General features: G+C 40.6%; 1 protein-coding gene across 1 annotated transcript; it reads left to right on the plus strand.

Annotated features, from left to right (window-relative positions):
- Nucleotides 1-407: 407 nt before the first annotated feature.
- Nucleotides 408-24,181, plus strand: snx30 (sorting nexin family member 30). The gene is made up of 9 exons (XM_049559879.1): nt 408-695; nt 7,692-7,910; nt 11,516-11,626; nt 11,741-11,899; nt 12,591-12,780; nt 14,503-14,702; nt 16,883-16,975; nt 17,437-17,589; nt 20,144-24,181. The coding sequence occupies exons 1-9, from the start codon at nt 573-575 to the stop codon at nt 20,219-20,221; spliced, it is 1,326 nt and encodes a 441-aa protein (XP_049415836.1). The 5' UTR covers nt 408-572; the 3' UTR covers nt 20,222-24,181.
- The last annotated feature ends 1,386 nt before the right edge of the window (nt 24,182-25,567 follow it).

Consider the following 25,567-nt stretch of genomic DNA (forward strand, 5'->3'; position numbering starts at 1 on the left):
GCAAGTCCATTTACCATCTCACGATCTTGCACAGTTAACAATGACAGTGATATCTCAATGGCAAAGAAAAGCCCATCTTTTAACCATGAGATACAGTTGAAAGCCCAGGGGAAAAAGTCAGTAAGTAGACCTTTAGTTGGGAATGTTTTTTTCATTTCAAAACAGATCATTATTTTGTATTTGTATTAATATTTCATTCATAATTACTGCCTTTTACATGATGTTTTCCTTGTATTTCTTTGTAGTAATGTGGGGAAATAAGCAGGGTTAACAGTGTCATTAACAAGCTCACTGATCCTCTCAATAGACGATCTTTACAATTTCATTCGTTGCCCGTTGTCACGTGACGCGTGTGTTTATATCCGGGTCCGCGCAGTTGAACTTCCGGAGCTGCGTGGTGGGTGTCAGCTGACAGTTGTGACCAACCAGCGGGTGTAACATCTCAACCGAAGAGACCTGAACGGAGCGAGAAGCCTCCCTGTGTCTCCACCAACCGTTACCAGCTGCGGAGAACCGGACAGCCGTTAAGCACCCCCTCCGACACCCGGTCACGTCTTCCCGCCTCCCGCAGGATGAGTGTCGGCGCTCCGAGAGGCCTGGCCAGCTCGGGGCAGAAGCCCATCGCGGAGATCCTCCACCCGCTGTCCGCCGCCGAGGAGCCGCACTCCGTCACCGTCAACATCGGAGGGGACAAGGTAGGGTCCGCTGGGGCTGCTCCCTCACCGGGTTGACTGATAGGGAACAACCAGGCGACGGGAACAGCACTGCTAACCAAAGTATACTATGTAAAGTAACCTGTTCACAGGCTGGCACCAGTGTTTGTGGCTAAACCCATTAAACAAGTGGCAGCAAAGTGATGGAAGTTTAATGGAGATAATGGGATAAACATAAGTCAACGCCTTTCCTGGGTAATATTAATTAATTTTTGTCAGTTTGAAGATTTATCACCTATGACTGGAGGTTAAAGTTCAACCTGAGTTGCACTAAATCACTGTTGCATGCATGCAAACCCCCTAAACAGTGTCTTAGCTCCAAAAAGCACTCAAAAACAAGCAGCAGATACATAAAAAAAACAGGCAGAAAATAATCCAAATAATGCACATACATTCACTGATACACACATACTCAAAGGCTACAATGAGTCACGTGTTAACACCATTTGAATTAGATCATGTTGCATTACACTGACTCCAGTTTACACCTCTTTTGGTCTCCATTTTCTGTAAAGGGCCCTGACATCATTATCAGCCTCAGCGTGCTGTGTAAACAAGGATGGACCCAGCAAACAAACCACAAAGCTTTTGTTCTTCCTGCTGTTGTTTTACATAGAGTCCACACACTTAGCAGCCACTTTGGTTTGCAGTTAATTATTGCCAGTAGGAGATGATGTGATAGGTTAATTTTTCTTATTTCTGAGTAACCAGAGGCAAAAGATCGCACTAATTAAAAATGTGAAGTCTGTAAGAGTCCCTTTGTTTTCGCCCGTCACAGAGGAGCTAATGGTTCAGGTCCCAGTCGACCAGTCTGTCAACATGTTTCAATAAAAGTTGATGGATAGCTAGATCACAGGTCTGCGAACAAGTGGTCTCTTTTTGGGGTTGGATTAGATTTTTTTGGAACCATTTCTAACTCTGCATTCTTTACATTTTGTAACCTGTGCTATTTTCTACCCACGAGAATGACAAAATCTTGTCTGTAACTTTTTTTTTAATGCAGATCCAGTTGCAGATTTAACAATTAGACAGATTCCGTCTTATTATTTTATTTAGTGGAAAACAATACATATATCATCCAACAGAATATACAAACAAAACATCTCGGCTCACAGATCAAACAGCTATAAAGTGAAGACACAGTACAGTATATAAACCCTCTCATAAGAATACTTGAAATTTCCAATCGAATATCGGACATAAAAGACATCCATGTTTTATTAAGCACATCATCTTTCGAGTGCAGGATACATGTCAAGTAATCCAAATAATTATATTCAAGTGTGACCTTTTGCTGCTTGGTTTTAGTTGAAATCACTTTCTTGCAGTTCATAGACTTAACCATTAAACGTATTCATAATAAAATCATTTGATGTACCATGTAGCATGTCTTTTGGATCATTTTTTAGATCAGTGGTGAAGACTTTATTAATTTCTTGCCCTATAACGTCCCCAAATTTCTGTATCTTCCAGCAAGACCACAAGATTTCTTATTATTAGGATAATTAATTAAGTGTATTGTACCACCTTGGATAAACGTGCTATCGCTTTGTGTTTCGTCAAGCAATATTTTTCATATGCATCTTGCATAAAATATAATGCTCTGAACTTATATGATATAGCAACAAGTCGCTGAGGTTTTCGTTTTTTCCGTCCTTTTTTATTTTTTATTCTTCCCGGGGTCCATGTGCAAAAAAAAAAGGCAGGTCACTAATGTACGGAAGCGTATTGCATTCACTTGACAAATTAAAAAAAAAAAAAAGTGTTTTATTGAGTAATTTTTTCAGTTTTTCCGAGTAATTTTTTTATTTTTCTGTTTTTTGGTGTAATTTTTTCTGTTTTTCGTGGTATTTTTTTGTTTGTTTTTCGGGGTCATTTTTTCTGTTTTCTCAGAGCAATAGAACAACAGATGCTTTCATTCCTTTCTTGAGAGCTCGATATAATGGAAGCAAACATGACCCGCTTGTTTAGTTTAATCCAGTTTTACTTTGTTTTGGGTTTGAGACACTGGGAGATACTCTTGTCTTTAAGTCATATAGATGGTGTTATCATTAGTGTGTCGACTTTACGCAGGCACCTTACTCAAGAAAGGAATGAAAGCGTCTGTTGTTCTATTGCTCTCTTAACTCAGAAAAAAATACTCAGAAAAACAGAAAAAATTACCCCGAAAAACAAAAAAAAAATACCACGAAAAAGGAAACAAAATTACCACGAGAAACAGAAAAAATTATCACGAAAAACAAAAAAAAACAAACATGAAAAACAGAAACAAAATTACCATGAAAAACAGAAAAAAATTACACCGTAAAACAGAAAAATAAAGAAATTACTCTGAAAAACAGAAAAAAATACTCAATTAAACTGTTTTTTTTTAATTTGTCAAGTGAATGCAATACGCTTCCGTACTAATGTACACACAATATTAAACAAACAGATAGATAGATAGATAGATAGATAGATAGATAGATAGACATACATACAAACATACAAGAGAAATACACAGGAATGAAATAAAAATATCAAAATTGCAGGTGTAAAAATAGAGGATCAATTATGTTATGACCAGCAGTGCAAAGTAATGGTTTTAAATGACATCACTGACCTGCTGCTATGGTTACGGTCTTAGTTTCTTTACCTGAGAAAGCAAACAAGAATTTCCGGTCGAACAGACTTCTTTGAAAATCTGGAAATTGCAGTTCATGCACAGTTTATTTTTGACTCAGTTCCACAGTATCGTTCTTATGGTAATATGAGACTTTGGGTCCAACTATTAGAGCGCATGCAGTAACAGTCATATCCTTAAACAGAGGTTGGTGCCATTTACTTGGCCCCTTTCAGCTGAGATATTTTGGCAAGTCACAGTAGGCAGAGCACAGGTTTAAATAGTACACTGAATAATAGCTGAGTTCCGTTTAACTGCTTTGGTGTCAGGGTGCTGGTATCACGCATGCTGGCCCTCTGTCACACTGGGATGCTTGAATAGAATGGAGCCATCATTAATGTTATCAGAAACATCTGTGTTTGTCCTGCTCTGACACGTCAAAATGTCTGCCCACATATTTCTCCAAAAAGCTGTCCAGTATGTTCAGAAGATTTAAAGGAGCTAGCACACTCTAAAATGCAAAATATGAGCTTTATCGCAGTATTAGCAATAAGTAGAACTTCACATCTGTCAACTCCCATATCACAGCTTCCCAACTTTTCCATGTATTTGAAACAGATCTGCTTCGCCCAGTGTAATATTTTCAGATTCTTCCTCACTGTCTGTCAGGGCTGTACCAAATAGTCTGAAACTTCAGACTTTGTAAGGGTGACATTCAAATTCTGAATCAACATTCAAAGCTGTGCAGCCTTTGTTTGCATCCCTATTCACTAAACCTGATGTTTCTGCACAGTTGCAGATTAAGATTGAGCAACACTAATACTATCAGCATTGTACTATCTGTAGTGTTAGACTCCTGACTGCACAGGATTGTTTCCAACTCATGCCATCCAAACATTTCCACATAGTTACCTAGGTTGCAGCCTCCATCATTTGCACAACGAACTTCTGCACCAGACTTTAACGATAACACTTAAATTTGAAATAATGTTCTCATTTATTTTATTGCCTCGTTTATTGTAGCATAAAGTTGCCATATGTCTAAGGGTGTGACTGTTGGCCTCTTTCAGTGGTCTTCTGTGTTTATATCTGTGCACAACAGCCTCTCTAACCTGTGTTATTGCTCTTATCGCTGCATAAATGTTTGTTTTTATTTACTAATATTAACTAAAAATTGGCAGCCAACCATTACTCATGAAATATTTATTAACAAAATGATTCAAGAATTCATCTTAAACATTTTAAATGACATCAAAGCACCAATTAGACATCCATTTAAAGGGGAAATAATGTAAGATAATCCCTGTGAAGGTTTTTAAATTCAATTAAATTACATTTTTTAGCCAGAGTTTGCCTCTTTATTAGGAAATGTGTGCACACAACATACTGATTAAAAATTAAAATTAAATTAAATTGATTCATAACTATTTGTGTAGGTCGAATATTGCAGTAATAATAATGTATGGTTGTCACAAAATCCCACAGCACACCCGGATTGGTATCATGGCACACCGTTTGAGAACCACTGGTATATTTCATTGTTATTTTATGCCCTCATTAGTAGGGATGTCCCGATCCGAAATTCGGATCCGTATCAGCCACCGATATTAGCAAAAAAACGTGCATCGGATCGGACTACATGGAAAAATGCGGATCCAGAACTCCTATCCAGTTTTTCATTGAGTCCGATCCAGGTTTTCCGGCCAGCCCAGCGCTCCGCGATTCAAGCAGTCCATTCCAGTGACCGCTCCAGCACTTACTATCAATCCACCAGGCAAGCATGTAGACACTCAGGAAACAGCAGCACCAGGCTGGCACTGACACTACAAAAACAACTGAAAAGGAAAGGCTGCATTGTTTGTTAAATGTCAACAATGTTTTGTGGTGTTAATCTATTTTTTATTTATTAGGGGGCCAAAGCACAAGTGTGTGGAGTCTTGCTGCTATTTTAATTTCAGTGTTAGACATTTTAAAGATTTCTTGTGTTGATTTATTTTCTATTTATTAAGGGGCCAAAGCAGCCAAAGCAAACTAGCAATATTTTTTATTTAATGTATGTATGTATTTAAAGTTTGTTTATTTAACCCTGTTAATAATAAACACATCAGTTTCTCATACCAACTGTTGTGGACCATTCTAACTAACCCGATTAAGTAGTTGTTCTTGTTAGAGTAATATCGCTTGATCAAACCTTTTCTAACACGACTGACAACAAAATAAGTGAATATGTATAATACGCGCTTGAATCGGATTGGTATCGGTATCAGCCAAAACTCAAGGCTGTAATATAGGTATTGGATTGGAAGTGAAAAAGCTGGATCAGGACATCCCTACTCATTAGATTAGCTTACTCCCTACATGTATTTATGTTAAGAAAACTGATGAGATATATTCATTAAAGAAATTTGATGTAATAAAAACAAGATTAAGTAATTTAATCTGTTGAATCACTTTATTCAAACTGAGAATTTTGTTTAGATTATAATCTTTTTAGGGTCATGATGACGATGTAAAATATGATGACAGATGTTCAAAACTAGTTTTTTTTTTTTTTTTAATAATTCAAGCTTTTATTGTCTTGAAATGCTCGGTATGGCATTTATATAGTGTTTTCCAGGCGTACAAGAATACAAGGCACGTACTTTTTGATAATATGGAGTTGGACTCCAGTACATAAAGAAAAATTAACAAATAAGTCTAGAAAGAAAGAGAAGAACGCTAACTAACAAACAAAAACATGTCACACGTATGTCCCTTAAGCATCACTCTACAGGGTCACATAAACACTCAGCAAGTTCATAATTATGTTGGCTTATCCTCCATTTTGATATGAGTCCATAACCAGTCCCAAGGAGATTCTCCTTTCTCCTGGTCGCCATTTATTCTACTGAGCATGCATTTGTAAGATGCTACTTCCACCATTGCACCATCGTAGGATAACTCCACAGACCCCCATTCGATAGCCTCAATAGAAGCCTCACATGTGAAAAATGAATTTGGGTACAGCCCTGTCTGTCGAGGCTACTTTGCCTCGGCCTGGTTGTTCATTCACAGTGGTGTAATGATGCAACACAACGCAATTATCTGAAGTGTGATTACCAGTGCAGGTTAGGACCACAGTGTAAAAAGTGCTCACACAACGTCAGCAGCCTATCCGTGTGAGTGTGTGTGTATACAGAAGCAGAGACAGAGTGGTGTGAAAAATTATGTGTGTGTGGTCAGCGTGTGAACTTGCAGAGAGTGTGTGTGTGTGTGTGTGTGTGTGTGTGTGTGTAGGAGTGAGAGACAGAGGGTAGCACTTCTTGACGCCGGTCAAATTGGAAAGTTGCAACACAGGAGGCGATTAAAAGAAAAAGTGATTCAGGTTGACCGTTAGCTGCTTTTTAACTCGCGCCTTAACGTGGACGGAGGTCTGGTGTCCTCACGTGAGGTCAGATGGGGCCCTGGAGGACTCGTGAGAAGTGTTGTCACAAGAACAGGTTGCTGTAGTGAGAGATGTGTGTGTTTTACTTTCAGGGCCAGTTTTGATGACGCAGCCCTGCTGTCTCTGTGTTTTGCTTACCTTCCTGTAGCGCTGTTTACATTTTAGTCTTTGTTTACACTTAACATTCTGTTGCCTTCAGCCTGCTGAGACACTTTCCACAGCCGACACTTTTGTCCAGTTATTTGCCTTTTATAGTGTTTTTTTTTAGCGCTCTTGTTGTTTTTGGATGGAGCCTGCGGGGGAAGTTTGTTGTTTGCTCTCCATTTGCTGCTATAGAAAACACTTGGAAAAACTGAAAGTGTTAGAATGAGTCTGACAGCATGTGTTTTGCACTGAAACAACCGTGTAAGAGCGTCACCTTCGAATAGTGTATGAATAGTCTTACATCAGTTTGATAGAGATATTTATTGAATCTGTTTTGTATGGATTAATGCAGCGAACACTTGTTTGTCCAGAAAATAGGCCATTAAAGGCACTACAGGAAAATGGATCTGTTTATATAAAGTAAAAGTCATCATCTGTTGATGGAAAAAACTCAAACACCAACGGTTTCTTTCAGATATTTGTTCGTTTCATCAACCTAGAGATAGTATACCTATCCACTGTTGTCCCACAGTTTGATTTTGTCGTACTGGCTGTGGAAATGTATCCCCAATTCCACAAATGCTCCATTCCTCTCCTCTCCTCCATCATTCAATTATAGAGACAGCAGTAGTGTCAGATGATGCAGGGTGTGTTCGCAGCCTCGACAACAGCCCCATTGACCGAGAGACACGACTGCATCACCGTCACCATCCCCATCCCCATCAGCATCAATCTATCAGCCCATTGTTTGCTGCTTTTTCCACATCATCTGAATTTGGTGTCACTATTGTTGTCTCTGTCCACGCAGGAAGCGGGGCTGACCAACGGCACGCCGGTCGAGACGTCGAGTCCCGCCTCCACGTCCTCGCTCTTCAACAGGCTGCAGCTGGACGACGACCTGGAAGCAGATGTGCGGGACCCCTATGCGGACGCCGCAGAGACCCGTGACCTTTTTGTCACGGTCGACGACCCAAAGAAGCACGTCTCCACCATGGAGACCTACATCACCTACAGAGTCTCCACAAAGGTCGGCTATTGGCTGGTGTCATGGTAACACCGTCTACCTGGTTCTCTTTGGGCATTTGGGGTCGTATTAAACCTCTGTCTAATTGGGTCACAGTGGTTGTTTAGCATGTTTTATGCTTGATGTTGCTCCGAACCATTTTTCTGAGCATACGGTGAAATTATCTGCGCCACCTGAAGTAGGTAATCCATCATAGAGAATACACATTAGATCGGCTCATTGTCTGACTATGGTTTAAGAGGCATCAGTCACTTTGTTGAGGTAAGGATAGTGATGTCAGTTGGGAAGACGGACTCCTTAAATACGTTTTTGGTTGCCAGAGCCACTATAGCACACTACTATATTGAGGCACTACTGCCACACTCTGTAGCACATCCTGGAGCTCAAGAGCTCAAACTGGCTGAAGATACTCCCAACTTTCTTCCTCGTCCTTTCTGTAAAGAGTTGGGTCAAGGGCTTTTGTGGCCTGCCAACTATTCTACCTGCCATTGTCACAACCCTAGAGAGTTTATTCTTGGATGTACAGTTAAGATGTAAGGTTTTATTTTGGGGAGGTCAGTCCCAGAGTCTGTTGGCTATCTGATAAAGATAAGCTTCTGGGGGGCAAAGGGCCAATATTTTGGGCCAGATATCTGAGCTAAGACATCTCAACTAATCTCTGTTAGCCTATCACAGGGGTCAGAAACCCTTATTATCCAAAGGTCTCAAATAATCTGCCTGGAGCTGTAGAACATATTTGAGCATTATGATGCAGTTAACAGTCAGTCAAAATTCGCCCATCAACATTACTAATAGATCTAAATGAGCTACATTGCAGGGTTGGCGGTAGAAGCAAACATGTCCACACACTGTTAAGTTCTCTATAGTCCTCCAAGACTTTTTAATCTGGAATCCATAGCTAGCTTAGTTTAGCTAGGGAGATCCAAGACAAGCCGTCAATATTGAAGTTTGGCAAAATTTATTAGGGATGCACCGAAATGAAAATTTGTGGCCGAAGCCGAATAATATTAAACTCTTGGCCGAATACCGAATATTGTTGTTTAGTTTTTCATTAGTTTTTGCAGATGAACCCCCTCCAGATTAGTGTTGTCACGGTACCAAAATTGGGACCCACTGTACGATACCAATGAAAATATCATGGTTCTGAGTAGTATCACGATACCACAGTGAAAATGAGGCAGATGTGCCTTTTGTCATTTATGAAAAGATAAATCACTTTTCTATAATACATCAATGATATTTCAATGGAATAAATTACTTATTGACTTATTCATACTTCAAAAACAGCATCAATAAGTGATGAACATAGGGGGGATCAAGATAAAATAAATAAATAAAATAAAATAATAAAATAAGAATCAACCAGCCACCCTCTTCCCCTGACAAGTCCCTTCATAAGTAACGAACAGTCCCTAAAGTGCGGTGAGGTTTGTGGGTCGTGAAAGGCTCGTTTCTCCTCTGACACGTCACATACCTGTGTTCGGTACCAGGAAGAGGATATTATTGGAGCCGACTTCTCCGTCGCGGTAAGCCTATGGCCGCCGTATTTAACAGGAATACATTAGACCACTGTCTGTGTCTGTGACCCCCGTTCAACCCACAACCGATGGGATTCGCCTTTCGTTTCTGCTGGTGGTTGAAATCTGTAGGCTGCTTGCACAGCGTGCTGAATGATCTGAATGAACTATTTTTAGTCGCAAATGCGAGTGTGGTGACGGGCGGATCGCCACACTGCCGACATTTTACCCAGCCCGTCACGGCACGCTGTTTGATTGCGTTATCAAAACACACCGCTATTATTCGGCCTTGCTTTTAGCTTATTCCACCGACTACCAAATGTGTGTTTTTTTGCAATATTCGGCCGAATATATTCGGTTACCGAATATTCGGTGCATCCCTGAAATTTATAGGAAAAAGAGATAGGCCATATCACGTACATTTAGTTGACGAAATGTAAAAACGTAATTTTATTCAGTGTGTAGGCTATAGGGCTGGACCTAACGATTATTTTCATTGTCGACTAATCTGTCGATTATTTCTTCAATTAGTCGACTAATCATTTCATCGAAAAAATGTGTTAAAATGTTGAAAAATGTTGGTCTGTCTCTCCCAAACCCCAAAATGATGTCATCTAATGTCTTGTTTCGTACTCACGCCAAAGGGTTTTAGTTTACCGTCATGGGAGAGTGTGTAAAGCTGCCAATATCTGAACGTAAGAAGCTGCAATAAGAGTATTTTGGGGTACTTTTATGGTACTTTTCTATGAAAAATGACTCAAACCGATTAGTCGACTACTAAAATAGTCACCGATTATTTTAATAGTCGATTAGTCATCGATTAGTCGACTAATCGTTGCAGCCCCAATAGACTACACATTTTTACAACTGAGAATGTAAGAGTCACTCAAGGCCTTTGACAAAAAATGAAAATCTTAAAAAATAGTCATTATCAGTTTCTATATTATTACTAATTTCTTTTTTTGCCAAACCCAGCCATTGGAGAGGGGCGAAAGAGCCACAGGTTGCCTACTCCTGGCCTATCATATCTGCATATAAATGGACATTAATTTAAATAAAGCTAATATGAAGCTAACTTGTCATGCTTTAAGACTCTGCTGCCGTTAGAATGTAATTGGTCAATCCCACTTGGGCCACAAATGGAAACCAGAACACTTCTGATACCAAAATTTTATCCCGTCATTTACAGATAAGTTTTTATTTTACATCCAGGCTTTGACTGGCGCTCCTTTTTAATTATGTTATCTTGTTCCGTCTTCTTCTCCTGACTGGAGAATTAGCACCACCTTCTACTTATCTTGATGAATCAACCCTCAGTATTCGCTAAACAGCAATGGATGAAAAAGTGCATAAATTTGCATTTTCTGTTGTTGATTATCTGAAAATTCTGCTAACATTTGTGCTATCAGTTCAAAGCTAATGTGCCACCTGCAGGAATGGAAAGTAAAAGGAAAGGCACCAATTTCAAACTGCGAACCCGCAGATGTTGCCTCCTGCAGGCAAAGAATGCATCCCAGGCTGGTAGAACAGATGCAGCTTCTGTTAGGAAAACACTTCCTCCAGCTCCCCATAAAAGATTTATACTCCAGCGGGGAGATGTATTCAGTAACTTATGTGGATCTTGTGTTCCATCATGACATCTGTCTGCCAGTAAACACAGCAGCAGGCCTCGGAGCCGCCGCGCTGCCTGACTCAACTTAATTTGCTCTGACTTTCAGCAGGGCCTTTCCGTCGTGTAATGAAAGAAACAGATTCAGGGGGAGACGCTGCCAGGAGCCGTCGGGTGGCGTCATGACGACAGTTGCTATGCGCACCATGGTGCCTTGGCTCAGAGGCCGTAGACAAATATCACAGCCCACTATGAGCACAAAGTGTTAATTGAGAGTATGTGGGGGCTGCCATTTAACACTATAGTGTGAAAGAGAGTGTGTGTGCGCAGTGTCAGCTATATTTCAAGGTCAGTAAGCATGTACAGTAATCCTGACGTGTGCAGAGACATGTTCCCCCTCCAGTATAATGTGTGCCTGTGATATGTGTGCTAATGCACTGGCTTTTAGAAGGTGATTTATTGTTTGTGTGTTTTTCCTTCAGACAACACGGGTAGAGTTTGACCTACCAGAGTACTGTGTGCGGCGGCGGTACCAGGACTTTGACTGGCTGAGGATCAAGTTGGAGGACAGCCAGCCAACCCACCTCATCCCTGTAGGTCAAATGAGCCCGGACGCAGCCTTGTGTACCGCTTGTCATCGAGAAACCCTCTATTTACATCCTCTAACTCTGCTTCTCCCATTTCCTCTAATCTCTGCTCATCTGCAGCCGTTGCCAGAGAAGTTCGTGATGAAGGGCGTGGTCGATCGTTTTTCGGAAGAGTTCGTGGAGACGCGGATGAAGGCTCTGGACAAGTTCCTGAAGCGAGTCGCCGACCACCCCGTCCTCTCCTTCAACCCACATCTAAACGCTTTCCTAACTGCCAAGGTGAGAGAACACAAGGGGTGGAAAGTTCACTGTTTGACTTTGTGGGACAGGAAAAAAAAGATTGCTCAACATGATCAACACACAGATGAATTCAGGTCAGTCAGGCAAACCGACAGAGCTTTTTCTGTCACATGCTTGTGTGCAATTCACTGTGTTATATAGCGTGTCGTTACACAAAACGTAATCTCAGCAGCTATCTGTCAGTAAAGTGCAGTACCACAAAACACACAGCTTCTGCTTCCGTGTGTGTGTGTGTGTGTGTGTGTGTATATGTGTGTTCTCCAGATCTGCCATCAGTCACAATTTTTGTCTCTAAGTAGCTGAGACACAAGACAAGACTTTATTGATCCCTGTGGGGAAATGAGGTTGTTGCAGCAGTAAAATAATTGGACTTGGTAAAAGAAAGTGGAGCATAAGCGTAACATCGACAGTGGTGATAAAATAGACAACCAAAGTAGCTGTCGGGTTCTTTTCAACATGCATGTGACAATTTCAGCCCGTTAGGTACGAGAGACGAACAGAATATTAACATTTTTGGATTAGATTGTATTATTTACTTACAAAATATGAATAGAAATCTGGTCATGTCTGTGTTTGAGTATCACAAAGTCCATGTTTTATTCCTGTTTGTCGATTCATGCCTGTGTACTGTGATTCTCAATGTCGGGGCCTGTTGTCACTCTGTCTGCAGGACCTGAACAAGCGTCAGGGTCTGGCCCTGCTGACCAAAGTAGGTGAGTCAGTGAAGCACGTGGCCGGAGGCTACAAGCTGCGGGCGCGGCCGCCGGAGTTCTGCGCCATGGGAGAATACCTGGACACCTTCAGCCAGAAACTGGGAACCATCGACCGCATCGCTCAGAGGATCCTCAAGGAGCAGTCAGGTTAGACCAGTGATAATGAAATGACCGGTGAAGAGCCAGGAAACACAGCGGATGCTTGACAGAGCAGTGAGTGACAACAACCCCACCCACATTTCAGAGTACTGTTTGTGGTGGAAACCCTAGGGTCTAGGTACCATGTCTGAAGGATTACTTTTGGTTCCAAAGGTAGCATACTGAAAGTTTTTGGCGGAAATGGGGCTAAAGGTCCAATACTAAGTCATCTTTTACATGTTATAGAGAACCCAGCAGGCTTGCAGATGGTTATAAACCAATTTATTGATTCATTATAATTTGACAATAAAGAGAGGGCTTTCCGCATAGACTCATACAAAAGTAATCACTTATGATCGACTACAAGTGTGGAGGTATATATATCTGCATAGACCTCTACCTGTATATGCCTTTTGTCTTTGTAAATTGCTGTATTCGGGATGATGGTGGGCACAGTGTGCAGGTGAGGTCGGGACTCTTTAAAGGTAGTGACCAGGTGCGAGGCAGTAAGGGTCAGAAAACCCCCCAAAAAACCCTGCAAACATAGTGCACTAAAATGAAACTGGGGTTGGCTTTCACTTTCACTGGAGTTGTTTACAGACAGTAACCAACATGTCCTGTATAGTATGCCTTTAACAAATGAGAAATTATTCCATTAAAATCATACTTAAAGGGTGTATAAATGAGCAACATAAAGCAATAAGTAACTGGATAAATTGAAATTATATTCAGTGTGAAAAAGAGAAATAAAAAGCTGGGTTCTGAAATGATTTTAACTGCACAGGTGTCTCCCTTTCATCCTCTTCTATTTACTGACTCTGTTATTGACACAGAGCATTATGCTGGTACACATAAGCCCTGGGATGTAACAGGCACTTCCAGTAGCGAGAGAGCAAAAGCCACTTCTTCATAATTTCTTCTTCCAAATATGTATTTGAGGCACCAGGAAGCAACATTTTGAAACAGTTGTGTGTGCTGCTTGCAACATGCCCTCAAATAGTACCCTCTATTTTCTGTTTCTTCTCTTAGTGGACTACTTCCTGCCAGCTTTTTCATATGTGCTACATTGCGGTTGTGGTTAGTTTATGTCATGCAGTGTTCAGTCGTCAGCCGGGTGGCTAACACTAGCTTGTGTGCAGTATTGATTCACTGGCGTTAGTGTTTGGTTGGAGAAAAACCCACAGCCTGTGGCCTTAAGGGTGCACGGTTGATAAGTGCAGGCCTAACTCATGCATGACAAGTGATCCTGTAAATACCTGACATCTGCCGTGTGAAATGCTCCCTGTCACCATCTGTTCGGGCTTTGGATGTGTTGCAGTGTGTGGCCTGAGTCTGCAGCGTAACCAAAGGTCCTTGTTTCCATATTGGAGGAGATAAGATGGAAGCTCAGGGAGCTGTAGATAATAAAGGCCTACGAGCTGACAGAGTGTGTGGAAAAGAAAATGCCTCGCATGCTTGACTCAGCGTTTAGCCATCACCCACCCGTGTGTAATTTACAAATATAGATTTTGCAATTAAACTCGTCGATCTCTCCGTATCGCCTGTGAGGAAAGAAAAAAAAACTTCTGCTTTGATGTTGTTACAGAATATTAGCTGCTCAAACTTAAAATCTAGAAACAGAGAATCCAAGGAGTATGAAAATTCAGCAGACATTCAACTGAAAAAGGAAAAAAGAAAGTGTCTTGTTTGTCTGTTTAATCACCTCTTTGTTTTCCTTTTACCCATCACCAGAGTACCTGACAGAGCTGCGTGAGTACGGCACAGTGTACTCCAGCTGGGTGGGGTCGGAGGATGAGCTGCGGCGCCCCCTGGAGGGCGTGGCTGGCTGTGTGACGACGTGCTGCTCAGCGCTGGATGACCTGAGTGAGAACATGACCCAGGACTTCCTGCCCGTACTCAGAGAGTATGTCCTCTACATAGAGTCCATGAAGGTGAGGGGGACGAGGGACGTCGTACAGGACGTGTTTTGTTTGTTTGCAGGTCCTAAAAAGTCTTAAATTTAATTTTAGAAATCATGGGCCTTAAAGGGATAGTGCACCCAAAAATGAAAATTCAGCCATTAACTACTCACCCTCATGCCGAGGGAGGCTCTGGTGAAGTTTTATAGCTTTTGTTTATGTCAGGGCTTCAGGACACTTGGATCACTACGGACGAGCAGTATGGAGATATTTTGTGATTTCAATTATGTGGCTTTTTGGGCGTTTTAATCTGGGGCGCCGTCAGCCATTAGGTGTGCAGTTGTGCTGCTACCCACTCCCCCCTCGGATCTCCGCAAGTGTTGTGAGGACTCTAAAACTTCACCTAAGCCCCCCTTCATTTTTGGGTGCACTATCCCTTTAATAGTAATTGAATAGTTATAAATTTGAATTTGTGGGCTCTTAATTGCCACAAACATTTAATCTAATTATATTTATCCATCTGTTAATTGTTTGTCAAAATGATTAAAGCTCATCTGCATAAAAGTCCACATTTATAATGTTACAAATCTTTAAACCTACCACTGAACCTGATACTGTCTTTTAACTTTATACTTGCACTTACCTGTTGACAAAATGTAGATTACCTAACTCATTCTGTAGATCCATTGATCCATATTCCCACATAAAATCTTCTTCTGGATATGGCCACATACATAGATCTTACCTTTTCTTCTTACCTAATGCTTTAATTTGACAAGGATATGTATCGTCCAAAAATCAGTCTTATATTCGTTTAAAAATTTATGTTGAAAAGGTCTTAAAAAGCATTAAATTTAAGGGTCTGATACCTTTAGACACCTTGGTTTGTTGTTGGGAGAGAGCTGGCTACAGAATAGCAAGTCAGCCTTGTGGGCCTAGTGGCTGGCTGCAGTACTGCAACAAAAAATCCCCTCGTAGACTTCATCATGAAAAATAAAGAGAAAATTATTATTTGATTTATAGTAATAAAAAAATCAGAGTAAATGCTTAATCAATGCCAAACACAAACACACACACACTGTGTCCCAAGTCCATACCATATACTAATTCTATTCAGGTTGGACTGCATACTAATCATCAAAGAATACTGTTTTCTATAGAAGTTGGGACACTGTCTAGAGTGTAAATAAAACACAATGTGATCATTTTCTGATCCTTTTTTTCTGACATGTATTCAATTGAAAACAATACAAAGACAAGATAACTAATGTTCTACCTCATCAGGTTCCCTTATTTTGGTAAATATATGCTTATTCTAAATTTCATGCCGGAAAAAATGTTTCAAAAGAGTTGGATCAGTGATGGGATGGCAAAGAGTTGCATTTTCAAAACTTCAACAATCAATGTCCTCAGTTCCCAACAATGATTGAGTGTTATTGAAAGAAAAGGTGATGTAACACAGTGGCTGCTTCCCTCTTTTGGAAAGTGTTGCAGCCATCAAAATAAGTGTATATTTACAAAAACTATAAGGTTTATCAGTTTGAACATTAAATATCTTGTCTATATAGGGATTGTTTTTTTTTCAATTATATTACTATACTATAAATATATTTACATTTTACATAGTGTCTTTTTTGGAGACGGGGTTGTACAAAATAAAAAAAACCCCAGCGTACGTCACCATTTTATACTAACAGGAAATGATACATGACACTGGGCGTTAATCAAACTGTCACAGACAAATAAGCATTAAAATGTTTTTCCTTATGATTTAAAACTGTTTTTTTGGTGTTTGTTTCCAAGGGATTTATGAGCTGTTTCACCAACAATTTGTTTCCTTTGTGCATCACATTGCAGGAGAATAGTGGGCATCAACACCACACTCACAAATTGCCCAGATTCATTTTGTACACTCTTATAGTTTGAGTATTCTTCACTCTGCAGTGTGAACTTACTACATACTAAAAATCTGATTAGAGTTAGTGTGCATTGTGGATTTCGGACACAGCTGCAGACTGAGCCACCTCTGACCCTGAATCGAGGAAGTAGCATCTGAAAATCTGCGTGTGTCACGTCCTGCACTCACAGAGCTCCTGAATCAGCATCTCTTCTTTCTGTTTAACTTTGTCTCTCTTTTAGAAACATTTCAGTATCAGTAAACGTCACACAAACTGTGCAAAATAAAACAACTGATGTTTTCTGGTTGATTACAGAATGTTTTGAGGAAGCGAGACCAGAGCCAGGCGGAGTACGAGAGCCGACTAGAAGCAGCCATATTGCGCAAACAGGAGGACAGCAGGACGCCAGTAAGCCTCCTTCTTCCTCTCATCTGAGTCTGAGGCTCCTTTTACACACTGAGGCCTTAAAAGTTGCTGTGTTCACTGTTGCCAGTTCCGGGATTGTCTGTTTTCCTGAAGTTCAGTTTTTCTTTCTGTAATGATTTTAAGAATGATCTTACAGAACAGAGGTTAATCTTTTTCAGAATAAGTGGAAAAATACTGTGAACAATCTCTTAAAATAAACGCCTTCAGTGCTGATAGGAATATCTTTTGTTCATGTGCCATACTAACACCACAAAGAAAGATTCTCAGAATTTTAGAGGGAAAAATAAGTCTTTTCTCGCTCTGTGATATTTCTCTAATAAAGCCCTTCTCTCCAAAACTCCTGCACCGCCCACACCCCCTCTGGCTGTAGCCCTGTAACCTGTAGTCTTGCATTATGTCCCCTGAAGGCCACTGTAGCTGTAGTTTCCTCTCTCTTGCCATAGATGCCGGCAGAGGTGGAGAAATGCCAGGACAAAGTGGAGTGTTTCAATGCCGACCTGAAGGCAGACTGGGAGCGCTGGCAGAGCAACAAGAGACAAGACTTCAAACAGCTTCTCACCGGCATGGCCGACAAAAACATCAACCACTATGAAAAGGTGCGTAGGCTGCTGTAAAGCTCTGTGTCTTGACTTTATGACACTGCAGTAGCGTGGAATTTAGATCTGTGTGAGAAGATTGAGTCGTTTCATTGATCAAAACATTAGCAAGATGACATTTTTCTTAAATTGTCATCACACAACTGAGTTTTCGCATAAGCTGTTTTAAGCATGGCGACTGGGTCACAAACGTTCTCATTTTACAGCTAAACTGTACACTAAAATGTGTTTCTAAAAACATTTGAGGTGAGAAACAGGCAATGCAGTAACAGTATCTTGATTCATATTTCATCAGCGCCGCCCAGTTTGACCGCAGTTTATGAGCAGTGACTGACATGTTTGACAGGTGTGCTAGAGGCTCTAATTGGTTGTTTTCTGTGAGCCGCGGTACATTGTAGTAAATACCATTAGAGGCAATAGGAGGAGGAGGAGGGACATATTTTTTTTCAAAGACTATCTGTCTCATATAATACTTTGTGGATGTAGTGAGCTTTAACTGTGCACAGAAACGTCTCTGTCCAGCTAAACTGATTTTTAAAAGTAGAGTCCCATTCCTCAGACGCTGCCTGGAGCCCTCAACATCTTCCCACACTCACACACTTAGGGTAATGTCATGTCCAGTAAAGACTGTGAAGTCTTTGGCTTCTAGATAAACTCGATGTGTCATATGGTTCAGGGCCAAACTGTTTTATATGCACATATGTCCTTAAGTCAGGCATTGACACAGTGTTTTTGTACCATTCTAGTTAATAACAAGTAGTCTTGTCACGGTACCAAAATTGGGACCCACTGTACGATACCAGTGAAAGTGTCATGGTTCTGAGTAGTATCACGATACCACGGCAAGAATGAGGCAGATGTGCCTTTTGTCATTTAGAAAAAGATAAATCACTTTTCTATAATACATCAATGATATTTCAATGGAATAAATTACTTATTGACTTATTCATACTTCAAAAACAGCATCAATAAGTGATGAACATAGGGGGGATCAAAATAAAATAAATAAATAAAATAAAAATCAACCAGCCACCCTCCTCCCCTGACAAGTAAAGAACAGTCCCTTCATAAGTAAAGAACAGTCCCTTCAGTGCGGTGAGGTTTGTGGACCATTACCTGCCACAAGGAGAGAAATGTGAACGGCTTGTTTCTCCTCTGACACATCACATACCTGTGTGCCGCCACGGCTCGGCTGTCCAGGTACTACTGGGCAGTCATGACACCGACAAAAGAGGAAATTATTGGACCTGAAGCTGGGCTTCTCGGTCGCCGGTAAACCGCATTATCTTGCGGTGGCCATAGTGCTCCGCCGTATTCCTGTTTGTGACCCCCGTTCAACCCACAACCGGCAGGATTCGCCTTTTGTTTCTGCTGCTGGTTGAAATCTGTACTTGCACAGCGTGCCCCTGAATGATTTCTTTTGCTCGCACAAAACTATTTTTAGTTGCAAATGCCAGTAAAATGCTCGCACCGTAGAGCTCTGAGGAAAACAAATCACTGTAGCATATATAAACAAATCTAACCTACAGGTAAAAAGAAATAAATAATAACTTTCACTGCTTAAAGATACTCAATAGCTCAGCTAATACCTGAAATGTCACTGGAAAACAAACCACTGCAGCAGCATATTGAGTGCCAGGTGGCCAGCATGCACCGTTATTGTTCGGCGTGCGCACTCACCCTCTTGCGATTGGACTTTGAACTTATCCCACAGTAGTGGTACTGTGAGGTACCATAGTACTACGGTACTCCAACATGATGGTATCATATGTACCGTGGAGTTTTAGTACTGTGGTCTACCGTTGGTACCAGTATACCGTGCAACACTAATAACAATTCTGTCTTCTCTACTTTATACTCACACTTAACTTGTTGCCGAATGTGTTTCTACATAAAAATCTGCCTCTATACGGGACCAGTAACCTTTATACTCACCTACGGTGCTTGAATGAGAAAAAGATTTGTCCAAAATGTTTAACTTGGGTCAAAATTTATCTCGAAAAGGTCTTATAATCATTATATTTAAGGGTGCTTTCAGACCTAGAGTTGTCTTGCAGACCAGATAAAATGCCTGCAAGAGAAAGCTCTTGATTGGTCAGAATTTCCATGCATCAACCATATTTCAGACAACAGGTCCACAGTGAAGCCATAGTAATACGTCAGTACTGTTGAATAATCTAGTTTGTGTAGCAAGCTGAGCTTTTGGGGCCAGATCCATTAGAGCTGAGCTGAAATAAGCTGTCAGTTGTTGACCTTTATTTATCTGGGTTAGATTCACTGAACATGAGGGCTCTTTAGCAGAAACACCCTGTTACCACTGACAGTCACAGACATTCACATTTAAAGTTGTCCAATACAACAACAAATGAGGTAAATTCATTTCTTAAGGGAGGAGCAAAGGGCGTCTTACTAGTGACCTTGAAGCTGCCAGTGCTTAAATATCTTGTATAATAATAATCGTGTAACACTGCTCTCCTTTTGTCTCTGCTTCTTTCCCTTCCACCTCCTTCTCCCCCTCCGCTGACTGACTTCATCCATCTCCACCCCTCCGCAGTGCCAGGCGGCGTGGGAGTCACTCATAACTCTTCTCCAGGACAAACAGACTGAGGACAAAACGAGTGAGACGAACTGAAACACCTCCTCATGTCTCTGCCCCGTATCTCTCTCCCTCTCAGTGTAACACACTCTCTCATGCCAAGGAAAAGGACCAACCGGGCGGCAGATGTGAACTGCTGGACTTTGCCCCCCCGTTCTCCTGTGAGATGGTTGTACGGAGAGGAGTCGTCTCTCTCGGAGATTTGACCTGTGAAGGAGGTAACAAATGGTACATTCAAGGACAGCTGGGAAAGAGGAGAGACCTACTATGTACAGACATTTTCCTTTTGTTTTGTTTTTTTTGTTCTTTGTTTGTCGTTGTTCCTATTGACTTTTTCTAATCATATTTCAAATTAACAGTTGGTTGCCAATGCTGCTTGTGTTTATTTAACCGCGGTCTCCGAGAGGCGTGTTTTCTGTCCATCCTCTCCGTGTTCGCATTGAGCCAGACGTGAAGGATACCTCCTCAGCATTGCAGGAAAGGGATACGATCAATATAATTTGCGTGAAGTATTCAGAGCATCCCCGACATATTTTTATTTTCTGTCAGGTTGCAAAAGCCTCTGAAAATGTAACACTGAAACAAGACTCGTAAATTGGAATCCAACGTCTTAAAATTAATTTAAAGGACCACACCTGTTATTTTTGCATGTTTATGCTCATAATCTTGCCATTACTGCTAACCATTTTCCAGAAGTTCATACACTTTATAGCGTTCCTATTTTCCCTTCAGCCATTATTATCAATAATATATTAAAATCAGCTTGAAAAAAGCCGTGGCATCAGAGCTTGGCATCAGCACAGCCTTGCATTCAACCAGAAGTTACTCACAGGCAGAGAAAACGCAGGAGGTGTAGCAACAGATGTCAAAACGAGATGTTATTAAAAGCCACCAATTGTTCATCAAAGGGAAACTTTAGGATGTTTTTATGATCCACGTCCTTACAGCTCAATAGACAGCTCAATAGACATGTTGAGTAATGTTGAGCTTCATCAGGGAAGTGATTTTGTTGGAGGTCATTTTGTTTTTTAAGCAGAGATACACAGAAGAGTTGGTCATACGGTTGTGTTTCCAGTGCAGTGTAGCAGCACCACCTGGTGGCTTCAACGTGTGCTACTTCTGCTGGTTCCTCTTGCTATCAAGTTGTTTAAGTTTTTTGTACCATGTCCATTTATACCTGCTGAAGGGATGTCACCTCTATTCTTCAAGCAAAAGCTCTAACTCAGTTTGAGGATGCCAAATGGTGCAAGAGGCAGATTTACCCAGTGAAAAGCACACAGAGGGAATTGAAGGTGTAATTTATTATCTTAAAACGAATGAAAGCAATCAGGTGTAGAGTCAAATGTTATTTTCTTGTAGTAATCCGAAAGAAACAAACACTGCATTGGGAGCATGTGGCATTATTGCACCCTGTTAACAAAATCTGTGTTGCTTTTTAAGAACAGTGGCGCTCACAGGCTAGATATGATCCAAAATATTTCGAAAGGAGTTGAGTTAGGAGCTGTCAGGTACGCATCTGTTCAAGTTGGAGTTCGTGAAGCTCTTACACATATCAGTGCTACGGGCCTACAGAGGAAAACAGAGCACTGAGGCTTCTGGGAAATCTCGGCTGTGTCATGTAATCATCTGAGGAATTGGTTAAACCAGCGCTCAAAGGAGTATTGTGTAGGTCAGAGCTAGAAATTGCAAAAACTCCATTCCGAGTGAGACACCGTGTCTCACTCGGAATGGAGTTTTTGCAATTAAAAACTATAGCTTTTAAATTAAAGCATGTACTGTACATGCTTTAATTTAAAAGCTATGGTTTGTTTTAATGACCCAGTAATGTGGAAATCATTTGCCGTTTACTTCTCTTAACCCCTCTGACTGATCAGTGTGACAATGTGACCTCCTCTGCTCAGCTGTGACTCATGGGAAACATTTGTTCCCCTATTTCAGATGCAGTAGCGCAGCAGCACATACGACCAACAGCAGTTTTGCGTCACACTTGTTTTGGCCTCAACATGTTGCTGATGTGGCGTTGCCTGAAAGGAAGAATCCAGCCTGAGAGATTCTGTTAGACGTCAATGCGTAACCTTATGTTGAACCAGCTTTATTGAGCTATTTCTGACTTTTTGACCACAGAGCAGAGATGCAGCCTGCTGAGTTTGTAACGCTGTGCCGGCTCATTTGAATATCCTTATTTTTATCCAACCTCAGCCGCACTGCTAGCTCATTACACTCAGCATAAAGTAGCAAAAAAACCTACCAGTGATGACTTGGGTCAGTGATATCATCCCAAAATGTTTTTTACAAAGACACTGATTTTATCTCTTGTTCATTCGTGGCGCAGATCCCGCTGTGTTGTAGCCTCGTAAACAGGCCATAACTTTATTTCTTCAACAAATGTAATCATTATTTTTGTTTGATAAAGAGTTTGTTTTGCGTAATTTTATTTATTTCAGAAAGCTGAAATAATTACGTTTCATTTCTACGTTCTGAGAGGCTCTGTGTTTTTATTTCTTTTAAATGCCCTGTAGTCAGATTGTCTTTGAATGGTCTTTGTCCTGTTTTATAGGCTGATGTCACATTACTGAGCCTGCTATCAGTGTAGCCAAATGCGAGTGCGATAAGAGAGCGACGAGATGAAGTAGCTGTGGCTGCTTGCAAACTGGTTTAAGTACTCTTGTCAGTTCTCTTTTTTCCGTCCGTCATATTTCCCCTTTGAGTTTTTAAAGCACGAAGCAGCTACTGTTCTAACGACCAGAAGTCAGCGAGGTGACATGACAGTTTTTATTTGGGCATGTTGAATGCAGCTAGTAAGATGGAGAGAAGCTTTCTGCGTCACTGTGGTCAGTCAGTGTCGAGGCAGCCACATGGGACAGAACTACAGATGCACTGATGCTAAATTATCTGGATCTTAGGGGCTGTGCACTATGATAATATGATACTGTAGGGTTGACTACTGGTGCTTTCACAAAATATCGATACAAGAGATTTTGATTAATAATCAACAGTCTGGTAAGTTCAGAAAATGACATTACTGTAATGCAGCCTTTAAAACTAGGAAAAGACAAACCTTATGATTTTATGATATCCAGAATCTAAGATGATATCTATCCATAGATTATGAATATATCGTCCAGCCATATTGTATCTATTTCGAAATATTAGAATTCACTATGAAGAACCAGGGGTGTTTAGAAATTAAAACAAAGCTCCTGTATCATCTGTTGCTCACACACAACCTGTAAAGGACCTCCATTTTTATCCCCAAATACTGCTTTAAATTAGCAGTTCCACTGTAATTTTAAGTTTTTTCTTATTTTCTGAGTTCTATCATTTTTATGTTAATTGCCATAACCTACATGAACATGCAGCAACATTAAAGAAATTTTAGAAATGGTTTATCTGGACCTCACAGATTGAGTCAATGTTGTTCATTTAGCAACAGCAGGAATTCAGGAAAGGTAATGCACTTTCTGTTTTTTGCAAGTACATTCCTTAATTTTTTTTTTGTGGGGTTAAAAAAAAAATACGCCTGTAGAGTCTTTGACCAGTAGCTGCACTATGGAGCAGTGTTTTTGTGTTGTGCTGAAACACACTAGGCTTGAGAGGTATAATGGTACTACGGTATATCATTTAGAAATCCTGGCGGTATGATTTTCAATACGGTTCAAAATACAGACACTCTTTGTACTCGTACGAAAATGCTTTTTTGAGGATTGATTGTATGTAGTGCACATAATGCGCCACCAGAGATCAGTCTCTGCTCGTGGAACAGGCCGCCGAGCTAACAGACATAACGACTAGGGATAATGTTACAGGAGTGTGAATGGTTGGCTAGCAGCAACAGAGAGAGGATGCAAAAAAGCTTGCATATTTTTTACATTTAGCCTGATAAATTCAGGGACTATTTCCAAATTTACCGAGCCGATTCTGAATTTACCGATCCAAACTTATCAATCCGAGTTTACCATCCTCAAAAAATGCTTTTTTTTTTTTTTTTTTTTTTTTAGGATCAATTGTACGTAGTACACAAAATGTCCCTCTAGAGGTCAGTCTCTACTGGTACAACAGACAGCTGAACTGACAAACATGGTGACTAGGGATAATGTAACAGGACTGTAAAAAGTTGTCAAGCAACATCAGAGACATCGTACAAAAGCCTGCATATTTTTACATCTAACTTGGTAAATTAGGGTTATATTTCCAATTTTTCCTGATTTACCGATCCGGATTTACCGTCCACACAAAAGCTTGCATGTAGTACACATCATGCACCACCAGAGGTCAGTCTCTACTGGTGGAACAGATAGCTGAGCTGACAGACATAGCATCTAGGGATTACATTACAGGGCTGTAAACAGTAATTCAGGGTTACTATTATTTTGACCAAACCAGTGCTGGTGATTGCTAGAGAAGTGGGCTAGATAACTAGACGACTAAGAAGACTAATGACGTTTTAACATAATATATATTTGTTTGTGTTGAGTATGAATGAAGTGTTTTCTGTTAAGTTAAAAAGGCAGTTAAGGTAGTTCTAGTCCAGTGAATGAGAGAAACTTAAATTCATAAGGTGTACGGTTGTATTTCTCGGTTTAAGTGGGAAAAGCTAAGAGAGCGTGGGGGACGTAGCAAACTTGCTGGTCGGGGGTGGAGGTGCACATAGAGAGCGCTGCACACAAATGTTGTCATATAATGTAAACTCTGGTTGAATTTTAAGAGGGTATGAAAATATGGATACCGTCCAAGCCTAAAAGTCATGTTTGGTACAAGCAAACTCCAATAGGCACTTTTTTAATCAGATTTTTTTTTTAAATCAGACTGTAAGGTTTTACATTTCAAAATCTGTTTACATATTGGCACTGTGGAAGTGGCATCTATCTTTATTTCCACCGTTTTTCCAACAGTAGCTACTGTTCACTGTACTCTAAATAAATTTAATATATTTACTTGATAAAGAGTTACTGAATAGGAGATGTAGCAGACATGCTCTGATAGGCCATGAAAACCAACTCTTTCCTTTTAGTTCTGTTTTATTTACTGGATCAGATCGGCGTGTTTGTTTCCTGCTGAGCGCTGTGAATCCCAGTGATTTTTTTTTTAGAGGCATCAGTGCATCTGTAGACTTTTCTGGTGTAGATGAAGTAACTCATTGAAGTAACCTGACTTGAGCATGAACAGGTTTTGGGATCATTCAGACTTGATTTGAAATGTCTCTTTGCTTTAATGACAATATACTGTATATCCAACATACCCCGATGTGCAGCTGAATTATAAGGTACAGCTGAGTCTATTTTTGTATAGAAGAAACAGGTGATTATTGTTGGGTTTCAAATGAGTATGTGGAGATTACATATTAGAAGGGGTTCTTGATTTGTACATCTTGCATAACCAAAA

The sequence above is a fragment of the Epinephelus fuscoguttatus genome, linkage group LG18, assembly GCF_011397635.1.
Source record: "Epinephelus fuscoguttatus linkage group LG18, E.fuscoguttatus.final_Chr_v1".
Taxonomy (NCBI): domain Eukaryota; kingdom Metazoa; phylum Chordata; class Actinopteri; order Perciformes; family Serranidae; genus Epinephelus; species Epinephelus fuscoguttatus.

Excerpts from the sequence above, each read along its gene's own strand:
- snx30 (XM_049559879.1), top strand. The coding sequence starts at position 573 with ATGAGTGTCGGCGCTCCGAGAGGCCTGGCCAGCTCGGGGCAGAAGCCC. Across the intron at positions 12,781-14,502 it reads GATCCTCAAGGAGCAGTCAG|AGTACCTGACAGAGCTGCGT; the intron begins GTTAGACCAGTG and ends ACCCATCACCAG. Across the intron at positions 17,590-20,143 it reads ACATCAACCACTATGAAAAG|TGCCAGGCGGCGTGGGAGTC; the intron begins GTGCGTAGGCTG and ends ACCCCTCCGCAG.